This window comes from Vicia villosa, linkage group LG2, assembly GCF_029867415.1.
Source record: "Vicia villosa cultivar HV-30 ecotype Madison, WI linkage group LG2, Vvil1.0, whole genome shotgun sequence".
NCBI lineage: Eukaryota > Viridiplantae > Streptophyta > Magnoliopsida > Fabales > Fabaceae > Vicia > Vicia villosa.
In genome coordinates, this window is record NC_081181.1 from 107,857,499 (window position 1) to 107,868,370 (window position 10,872).

A 10,872-nucleotide genomic window follows, 5' to 3' on the forward strand; every position below is an offset into this window, starting at 1 on the left:
ATGGAAATATCAAGGACATGTTTTCGTAAAGACCAAAATGCAATAAGGATGGTAGATCTTATTGACGGAAAGGGATATCATTGTCGTATTCTTAGGGCTGGAAGGAATGAGTATGAAAAACATATTGGAGTTGGATGGTACGATTTTGCAAAGTCAAAAAATCTTCAAGTTGGAGATTTCATAGAATTCTCCATGATTCCATATTCAGATCTGATGTTTGTGTACTTAGGGAAAAAAAGTAGCTGATGAATATGTAAAGCTGTTATTTGAAGCTTTAAATTTGTTGTTGATGGTACTTAGATTGTAATAATCGATGGCTCTGTAATGGATTTAAAGAATGGTTATCAACAACAATTTTTGCCTTTGCTAATCTTTTAATTGATGGTGTTCTGTAATCATTAACATGATGCAAGCTAACATTAATCATCATTTTTCAATCCAGCTTTCAGATGAAAATATTTATCAGTATGCAAAGGTCATATCAAATCTTTAATTCATGACAGTTAATAAGTTGTTTAAGTTGTAACCTAATTTTAGGCAACCGAGCACAAAATCTCTACCAATAACAACAGGTCCATAGATATTGCGAAAACATATAGACTACACATTTTCAAACACTTCTTTGAAGACCACATTTGTTGTGGTGGTCAATGGATGTTTCTCCTTATCATGGATCAAGATTTTAAGGCCTTTTTAGCTCTTTACTCTTGAAACTGCAACATATAACTGGCCATGGCTGAATACGCTCCTCGGCAAATATATGCCAACATGATCCAAAGACTGACCTTGAGATTTATTAATAGTCATAGCATAACAGACCGTAATAGGAAACTGTCTTCGTGTCATCCTGAATGGCCATGGCGTCTGCGTTGGAGTAATGTCCATTCGTGCAATATAAATGATACCGTCGATGTTCTTGCCTGAAATTATTTTGGCTTCAATAACATGATCAGCCAATCTTGTAACGATTAGACGTGTTCCGTTGCATAAGCCTTCTGCCTGATCAATATTCCTGAGCAGCATGATTGGAGTATTTACTTTCAATCTGATCTTATGATTAGGAAGTCCCGACGTTCTCAATCCATTCAAAAACTCGGGAGTTAAAACATCAAAACATTCATTGCCATCACCATCATGCGTGTCGACTGAATCAGAGCTTAAGTATTCCTTTTCGTCCCCTGAAAATGGAGTGACTTTATATTACGATATGTTAAAAATGGAAGTGAAAAATTGTCGGATAAATGTTCACAAAAATTTAATATTACCTGGAAGATTGTCTAATACATAGTGATTTATTTCATCTACTGTCTCAATTGTTCCAGCCAATATTGCCCTTGACTGCAGAAAAGCTACATTGTTAAAGTTAGCTTCAAAATTTGGATAAGTGTTTTCGAATATTGCTCGAAGCGGATCATCAAAATTAGATATCAAAATATCTGCTGGGATATCAATAGCAGCATAGCCATCGTTAGGTTCTGCTAGTTTTCCATCTCCAACTTTTAATATCCAATTTGAAAACCGTTCTAAGTCGGATGCTGATGTAGTCGTCCCAGATTGCTGAAGCCTCATGTTTTTTGTAAGTTTCAAAACCTTAGAATGATCCCAAATGTATGATGAATTGATAGTTGCATGAATTATATCTGAACGGCTGCCTCTTGGAATAACCGGTAGAATCTGTCTGAAATCCCCACCAAACACAATTACCTTCCCACCAAATATTTTATCCGATGCACTGGATCCACCCATGATATCTCTGAGGGTTTTATCCAAAGCTTCAAAACAAAATTTGTGACACATCGGAGCTTCATCCCAAATAATCAATTTTGATACTTTTAGCATGTCACCCCTGTCACTACCCTTGTTAATGTCGCATGTCGAAGATTCAAGTGTGGGAATGGGAATTTTAAATTTAGAATGTGCCGTTCGACCACCGGGAAGCAACAGGGATGCAATACCTGAAGAGGCAACTGTCAAGCATATTTGTCTTCTTGATCTTATGTAGGAAGCTAATGTTCTCCACATGTATGTTTTACCTGTACCGCCGTATCCATACAGAAAGAATACGCCACCGTTCTGGGTATCAACAACCGTCAAGATTTGTTTGAAAACATCTCTTTGTTCATCTGAAATTTAGTGAACATATAAATTAGATGCTTCATATTAGCAATATAAATTTCTAAATAATATGAAATTCTTCTGCGTAATTGTTGTTAACTGCTATTTAGACCTGCGAGGTTATTATACAACGTATTAAACTCTTGAAGTTGTCCAGCAGGATCGTAGTTTCTCTCTTCGTAAATTAAATTATTTCCAAGCTCCTCAATGATGTAACCATGTGGTTTTGGCATTCCAGGAAAATCACTTAAACTCTTTCTACTGCGTCGAAGAAGTTTTTCAATTTCAATCAACGTTAGATTGAGAATTTCTTCATTCGTTAGCCGCAGACCTGTTAATAAATAATATAAAGAAATAGATGGTAAATATTGGAAAATATCTTCAAATAATAAATTAATTATTCTGATGACAATTGAAAATATACCTCTGTTGTTTGCAATCCTTTGCTGAGAATAAAGAATTCCATCAGATAACAGATGTCGAGTTTTACTCCATACATGCTTAGGCCTATTAATGCTACTTGACAATAACATGTGAACAAAAAGTAATCTCAAATAATGTCCAGAACCCCAATGAAATGCTTCTGTTATTGCAGATATGAATTTTCGATCATCCCCAATGAATCCCATAGCAAAACATGCATCACGGAAAGTATCGTACTTAACATTGTTTACTGTCTTTATTTCATCGTAGCTTTTTGGTCCTTTAACATGTGTTAGCATCATCCTGAGATAGTACAATTCCCCAGTAGTTGGAGGAACCCAAATTAGTCTTCCAATTGTGTATCCCTTTTGTCTGGGTTTCCACTCTCTCTTTTTCTTAACCTATACAAACTTTGAAACAAAATTGCTATACGTTATTTGGCGCACTTCGTCGTATTTCTTGTTTGCTTCAAACCAAGATGTAAACATCGACTCAGTAACGCTCGGTTTGTCAAGGACTGTGGTAATAGGGCTGACATCAGTATAGAAAACATAATTTTGCCCCTCACCATGAAAGTGAAGTCTTTCTACAGCTGGTTTTCTTCCATGAATAGAAAAACCATAAATTCTCCAAGCAGCTTCACTTGGAGAAACGTACCTACAGTCAATATACTGCTTTATTTCATCAACGGCGTCATGTTGCGAAACAGATCCATCTTCATTCATGACAATTGCAGCAGTTATTCTGTCATATCCTTTGTTGATGTATTTGAACAAATATTTGACGGATGTGCTTTGATTGCACCATTCCATATTAATATGAGCTATGTACTTCAACAATGACTTTGAATTGTAAGGAACAACAAATCTGTTGTCAATCTCAATTCCATTCTTAGAAACTGTGTGTCCGTTGTCCCTTCGTCTATAAACCGGATATCCATCTTGATCAACGATCGTATCACGTCTGAATTCTTTAGGGAAGTATTTAGAACATTTTCCTTCCTTCATACACGTAGAATTACGAAATGCATTTCCGCAAGGTCCGTGTATCATGTGAGATTTGACAAAGTTATATAACTCTTCGTCAGTGTCTTTGTTTGGTATTTATGCTGATATGATACGATCAATGCCAGCAGGTGTTGGATACTTGCTCGACGGATGAAGGAAAATTAATATGTGCGCATGGGGCAGACCTCTTTTTTGGAACTCAATTGTGTACATGTCTACAAATATAAAATTAAGATATTGGTTTAAAATATGACATTCAAAATGAATAAGGAAATGAAATTAAACAAAGTTATAAATTACTTACACGCAAGAACCTTTCCCATGATACTGTCTTTAGTCAAATCGGACAACAACGCATCAAATTTCAATTTGAAGATTCTTGTTATGAGATCCGGACGATCGGACGCTTTCAGATTTGCAGAACTTAATACGCGCTGTATTTCCGGCCAATTGGGATTACATGTGAATGTAATAAACAAATCAGGAAATCCAACATAACTACAAATTGCCATGCCATCAAAGTATAACTGATCCATAAATCTGCGGCTTCCGACATATGACGAAGGTAGGACAACTCTTTTCCCTGTAGCTGCACCACGTGTATGTCCATTTGTCCTAGCATCTGCAAGATGATCATACTTCCCTACTCGTAGTTTTGACTGATTCTTTCTTAACCATCGAAGTCTCTCAGATTCCATCATTGTAAAACCATCTACCAAAAACTGCTGGAACAACCTCCTTGACCTGAGAATTGTCTGTGCCTCGTTTTTTCTTGACTGGATCCTAAAGGCGAACCACTCTCTGATTGTAAGTCTGTTTCTTTTGGTTGCTTCCTCCCATGGAACATCCTCAATTTCCGATACGGTAGCCGTTGTTTCTGCATTACGAACAGTGTTATATCCTTTATTGCGATGCAGTATGTTTGGTCTGTAACCATCTTCACCATAAGGGAAAAGTAAAGGATATTGAAATCCCAAATAAGACGTATGATATTCATCTATTCTCTGAAGTTGGCCACATTGTTTTTGCATTATAATATCCCTTTTTTCTGCAGTATCAACATCACCAACAATGAGAGCGGCAACTTCTGAAACTGTTGGTTGATTATATATTCTTCCATCATTTTGTCGCTCAGAAATGAGACAGAGTTTTAGATCTGCCACATTGCCTTCAGAAAGTCTATCCCTTGCCATCTTAAAAGACTGAGCATGAACATTATGTTGATATAACATTGAAGACAAATTTTCCACTATATTAATATCAACTCCGTCCCTTCTTCTGCAAAAACCCAACGTATAAAGTTCAGACGGGTGCTAAAATGCAACAACAAAATAATAAACAGTGATGAAACAAAAGATAGCTAAAGTAATAAACCTGAAAATATCAATTCTATTATGAACTTCATGTTCGGTATCGAATATATAGAGCTGGGCAAAACGGGCCTTTTCACCTGGCAGTGGTAACATGCTGCCTATACGATGACATGATTGACCTTGAATATGATAGTTAGGAGGACCTCTACCATTGTTAAATCTATTGTCCATTTTAGCACCTGGAGAAGTAAATGCGAACATCATATTGTAAAGACGAATTTGTTGTTGGAATTGTTTTGATTCACTTTTGGTTTGGTCGAACAACAGGCTCTGCAATACGGGTGGGGGGTCTCTCAACAAAGGTATTTGAACCTTTCCTTCTCCACAACACATTGAGAACTTAGGATTAGCAGAATGTCGAGACTTGTTCTTCCTCTCCATATACCACATATTTGCACCACATTGCTGACACTCACATGATGGGTCACCTAAATCGTAGTATTCTCCTAAATGAATATGTACAATTGTCAGGTAAAATACATAATACATCATGAAATTTGAAAGAAAAAAACATATTTATAAAATAATCTACAACCTGATCTTTGAACATTTATTTCTTCAATGTCAGTGTCGAAACCTACGTCATGCTCGTCCATTGAATAGTTAGAAACTGAACTGCAGGCTACAACAACATAGTAAAAAATATTTCGCAAATATTATGGTATTATATATTTCTGGAATGTATGAATATTCAATATAGGTTAATAATCCAACAAAAAAAAGCTACTTACCATCTGAAGAATTACCGGAATCTGCATCACCTTCACTGTCATCTTGGAAAAGTTCGTTGACATTGGAATCTGGATTTGGTGTATGGCTTGAAGATGTTGTCGCACCGCGCATAAACTCGTTATCAAATCTCCTTCCCAGGTTAACTCCTAAATTGTTAATGTTCCTCACAGAAACAACTCTTGGGCGTTTTTTTGTTACTGAACTTGGCAATGTATTCAAAGTTGATATACAATGAGTTTTCTGCTTTGTATTTCGATCAGTTATGCTGGAACTTGGAATATTTGGAGAAATAGAAGATAGTGGAAATCTGATATGTGAAGATGTAGTATCAGTAGGAGGTTGAGTTTGATATGCATTTTCTTTGTTCATTGACGCCAATCTCTTGGCTCTCTTAGCTCCAAGCACACGCTTTCTATGTTGTCTTGCATCAAATTGCCTTTTTCTTTTGACAACATTTATGAAGTGATCATGCTCGACACTTTGTTTCTTTTCCATGCTTTTTTACTTTGAACTTACAATCATTTTTCAAAATATGGCTGAATAATGAGGCAAGCAGCAAATATATGGACAAAAACTCCCTCCAAATTTTTTTATATGGAGGGAAGCAGCTGAATATGAAAGGTTTATGTTAATTAATATTTTATGAAGTTCAAAATAGTGTGACTTAATCATTAAATAAGCTAATCATTAATGCACCAAGCAACCATAATTGCATGAAGCGTGCAGAGGCAATAAGAATAAAATCGATGCACTGGTAAATGACTACATGCACAACTAAGATAATAATCTAGTGCAAGTTACACGTTATAGGTTAGGTAGGTATGATGGTTGACATCATGCTGGTGCAGTTTTCAAGAGTCACATTAAAAAACTTGTTAAACATACGTCGTTAGTATTTATTTACATCATGCATGCTGTTTGCAAATTTTGTTGATGAATTAAAAAAACTTGCCTAAGATTTAGTCTGTTGAAAAATCTACTTATAGTAATGTTTTAAATCTCTGATGCTTGAGACGTCAGTAATGAACTTATACTGCATTAACTGACTGTAAATATCAATGACAAAAATATGGTTTATTAAAAAAAAACTCTGCAACTAAGAAGGAATCTGATATACAATATATTAATCAAAAATAAATTTTCACTTGCAAGTAAGAAGAAATATCATGTACGGTGATTAATTCAAACTTTTTTTCCAATTCATATGGATCATTTGCAAACTCGGGCAATATAACATACATTATTAAACACAAATGACAGTTAATATATTTAGAATATGAAGATCAAAATATTACAAAAAACCCTCGGTTTGGAGAAATTATAACAAAACCCAAATAAACATTGCTAGATAATGCATAGCAAATAACTCGTGTCTCTTGTTCCAGAAAATTAAAACAACATGAAACAAATAAATCACAAATATTAAAAATGTTGGCACATAAACTGGTTCATAGGAGTCTTCAGGCATCGGATTCAATCTTAATTTTCTTTGAAGGCTTTGTTCCTGAAAGTTGAGTAGTACCATAGGCTTGAAATTCAGAATCTACAGCATCAAGATTAACGGGACTTCCTTTAGATGAAGTATTGGTCACAACTTTATCAGGATCATTTTCTCCGTATGCAGACAACGACTCCTGGAAGAAAAAAATTAACAGTAAGTATCAAGAAAATAATGTAATTTACTGGCTAAAGTTCAGGCAACATTAACATACAATGGATTCATCGACACGATCAACGACTGGGTTTTGGTTTAAAGATTTGCTATCACCATGCAGATCAGAGATTGAGATGAAGATTAAGATACAAATATTGATAAAAGACATATGTATATGTTCAAACAAAAATTTCCATACTTCATCAATAATATAATCTTTCTCAATTTCCTTTACAAATTCTTCATCATAGGAAAGTTTCCAAACAGATGCTTGGCCAAATGTTGGCTGAACTTTAGCCCTAAACGCCATTTTTTTACCAAGAAGCATGTCAAGTTCATCTGGATATATCATAGGGTCGTCGTCACCTTCCTACACATTAAATTTAATGTAAGTACAACACTTATTACAAATAAATATTAAAATAGATAATGAATCAAACTTAACCTCAAGCATTGCTTTATAAATACTATCAGTAGACTTTCCAATAATGTCGGCACAGTCAGTGTCCCAAAACACAAAGCGAAATTTTGATTCACCATCAACTACATATATGTCAACTCGATACCTTTTAGATAAATACATAGCAAACAACTATTAGAATATTACAAATATTGAAACATGGCAAATGAATTGATCTGATGAACAATTGTAAAATACAACCTTGGTATGGCATATTCTACATTCTGTCCGCATGAACATTTGTATGGATTGTTCACATCAGATGCCTTTAAAGAACATTTAGTACATCCATAATAAAACCAACCGTGTTCTGAGACAAAAAACCTTTGTGTTGTTCCAACAGTAACGCATAACATGTCCTAAGATAAGATAACTTAAATATTAATAAATGCAACACTCTAACACAAAATCATCTGTATAACCATTTTCAATAACCATTTACCTGTTTCACCTTGCAAAGGTCACTGAGAGATATGCACTTGGCCTTATGAACGAAGCTTTCAACTGGGGTGAATTGAGAGGCACCAGACCAAAGAGACACTCCCTTTGAGGACTGGGAAGGCTTTTCAGTCTGCTCATTTGCAGGTAACCTGAAACATTGTACCAAAATGAATGTCAATGATGATAATTTTTAAAAGAGCTTATTACAATTTAAGAATATTCCAATTTGTGTATACTTTGATAAATACTCGGTTATCTCTGGAATGTCTTCGTTAATAAGCAATTTAGATCCACTCCATCCATTTGAAACTGAAATAGATAAAAATTAGAGTATCAAATTAATTACAGAAAGATATCACATCTTAATAATAGGAGACTATTGATACAAACCTTGTGATTCCTTTATCATTGCATGAGTTAGTATGATTACAATAGCACCACTGTTTTTTTCATCGTGGTAGAAGTCCAAAAACTTTGTTCCGTAGCTCTCCCATAATGTGCAGTTAACTATGACACCTCTGCAGAAAAAAATATAAAAGGATCAATATGATAATAATGATGGCACACACTTATAATATTTGAATTCAGATAATTTACTTCAAGTCTTTAAGACTCAATGAAACAAAGGACTTTTTCCCAGAATTGTTATATTGAAAATTGTTGATTTCCTGAACCACACCAATGATATCTACAAAACAGAGTGAAAGAGAAAGTTAAAATCAACTTCTGTAATAATATAATAAATTGTAGTAGGAAGAAATTAAATGATCTAATATATTTACCTTCAAGTCGGCTCATCTCACAATTGCCTCCAAGAATATCAGAAAAGTCTTTGAAAAAAAATCTTTTGGGAGGAAGGTTCTGAATATCAACTTCCTTCACAGTTGTACCACCAATAAACACAAACTTCTTGTCATGATCACAAAGCTTCCACTGAAAATCGTTATCATAAACAGTTCCATTGTTGATTATGCAAGACATGTTTTCGCGTATTCGTGTTTTCCATTTTGGTGTGTGGTCAGAACGAATCAAAACTTGTATCCTATCACCCTGTTGATGACAAACAACATCAATATCATAACTGAAAAATATAATAAGCTAATAAACGATTTGAGAGAATACGAAGCATTACCGATACGTCCATTATAACCATCTCCAGATGCTCCTTACCCTTGCTGTTGATAACACTCCAAATATCAACAACTCGAACAGCCAATCTCCATGTTTCTTTCGAATCGTTGACCTCCTTAATGGGGGAAAATTTTCGGCTCATATTCTGTTTAGAAACAAAAATGGAAGTAACAGAAAAATATCAGCAAGGTTGAATGGAGAATAAGAATGGAAATGGGGAAGGAGAAACGAAACCCTACCGCTCAACTTTTGTTTGAAAAACGGGAATGGGGAGATGGAACAGTTAGCACATGCAAATGGAAGAGTTTATACGTAAATATATAGACATAGGGAGAAATAATAAAAAGGTAGGGTTTATTTAATATGTATGTTCCAATGCAATAACAGTATAGAAGATAGTGCAGGTTTTTTCATATTCCAATACAGAACTTTTGCATTAAATAAACTGTTGGAATGTAATCATGATTAGATGTAAAATGACGCTCAGGGGTATGCAAAACCATGTTTAATTGTTTGTGATTAGGGTAATTAAGGCAATTTGGTGGTAATTCATTTTTATATATTAAAGTAGATTTATTTAGAGGCCTCTTAAATAGGAAAAAAAAGTGAGGCCCAAGGCAAAGGCCTAACTTGCCTTGCCCTTGGGCCGGGCCTGTGGGCAACACCACCGGAACAACGTCACGCCATTCGCCGCCGTTCACAATCCGATGACAGCACCAGCGCACACGGCTCGATCCAGTCGGACTCGGCTCTCAGCCGCGAATACCTCCTCCGCGCTCCATGAACAGCCGCCGTCTCCGAAGAACAACCACCTGCGATCTCCCTGCAAGATTGAAACTCGATGCGAGCCACCGTACCTTCCAATCGCCGCCGGTAACCATCATTTTCTCTTACGTGGCTTTTGTCTCCATGATTATTGTTGAGTTTGGAAATAGTATTGAATGTTGTGAATGGACACTAGCTTAAATTAAAAAACTTAATTTGAGATTTGGAATAGAAAAAACTTGTTCTTATTTCTTAGACCAGCAGGAACGTGAGAGAAGAAGGGTATTATTCCCTTTACTGGTTTATGTGTGTGGTTGTTGTTGTTTTGTTTTGTTAACAATAATAAAGGGACACGTGTCAAAGTGGTATTGGCTCGTTGTTACGTTGAAAAGTCAACTACTACTTTAGGCTTGGAGTAAGGTAACGTATCTCAATTCTCCACACTTTTCTTTCATATTTGTTTTTTTTATTTTTTTATTTAGTTCTTTGGTTAATTCTTTTTTTTTTTTTATAAAGTTGATTATATGGTCTAACTAATTCATTTATTTATATTACTAGATTTAATTTTTTCCTTCTTTGATAAAAAGTAGATATGTTGTAAAATTTCCTTTTTCCTTTAATATCTAAACAATATAAAAAATATTTTAATTCTATTTATTTTAGAAGCTAATATTTCTATTCTTCATTAATATTTAATAGTCATTTTATTTTTCTACTTTTCATATATTATTATACCCATAATACCATTTTCTTGTTTTTGCGAGGTACTAT

At 34.8% G+C, this 10,872-nt stretch overlaps 4 protein-coding genes across 4 annotated transcripts; all 4 read right to left on the minus strand.

The window, feature by feature from the left end:
* Positions 1–693: 693 nt before the first annotated feature.
* On the minus strand, positions 694–3,590 carry LOC131649762 (uncharacterized). Its single transcript, XM_058919519.1, has 5 exons — positions 2,950–3,590; positions 2,540–2,841; positions 2,228–2,446; positions 1,266–2,123; positions 694–1,178 (listed from the first exon to the last, which is right to left on the minus strand). The coding sequence occupies exons 1-5, from the start codon at positions 3,588–3,590 to the stop codon at positions 694–696; spliced, it is 2,505 nt and encodes an 834-aa protein (XP_058775502.1).
* Positions 3,591–3,641: 51 nt separating this feature from the next.
* LOC131649763 (uncharacterized) lies at positions 3,642–6,145 on the minus strand. The gene is made up of 5 exons (XM_058919520.1): positions 5,650–6,145; positions 5,454–5,540; positions 4,920–5,364; positions 3,850–4,823; positions 3,642–3,760 (listed from the first exon to the last, which is right to left on the minus strand). Exons 1-5 carry the CDS (start codon positions 6,143–6,145, stop codon positions 3,642–3,644), a joined length of 2,121 nt encoding a protein of 706 aa, XP_058775503.1.
* Positions 6,146–7,110: 965 nt separating this feature from the next.
* Positions 7,111–8,834, minus strand: LOC131649764 (uncharacterized). Its single transcript, XM_058919521.1, has 7 exons — positions 8,596–8,834; positions 8,442–8,514; positions 8,207–8,354; positions 7,966–8,123; positions 7,750–7,870; positions 7,504–7,674; positions 7,111–7,284 (listed from the first exon to the last, which is right to left on the minus strand). The coding sequence occupies exons 1-7, from the start codon at positions 8,612–8,614 to the stop codon at positions 7,111–7,113; spliced, it is 864 nt and encodes a 287-aa protein (XP_058775504.1). The 5' UTR covers positions 8,615–8,834.
* On the minus strand, positions 8,799–9,840 carry LOC131649765 (uncharacterized). The gene is made up of 3 exons (XM_058919522.1): positions 9,338–9,840; positions 8,988–9,255; positions 8,799–8,893 (listed from the first exon to the last, which is right to left on the minus strand). The coding sequence occupies exons 1-3, from the start codon at positions 9,476–9,478 to the stop codon at positions 8,799–8,801; spliced, it is 504 nt and encodes a 167-aa protein (XP_058775505.1). The 5' UTR covers positions 9,479–9,840.
* Between the last annotated feature and the right edge of the window lie 1,032 nt (positions 9,841–10,872).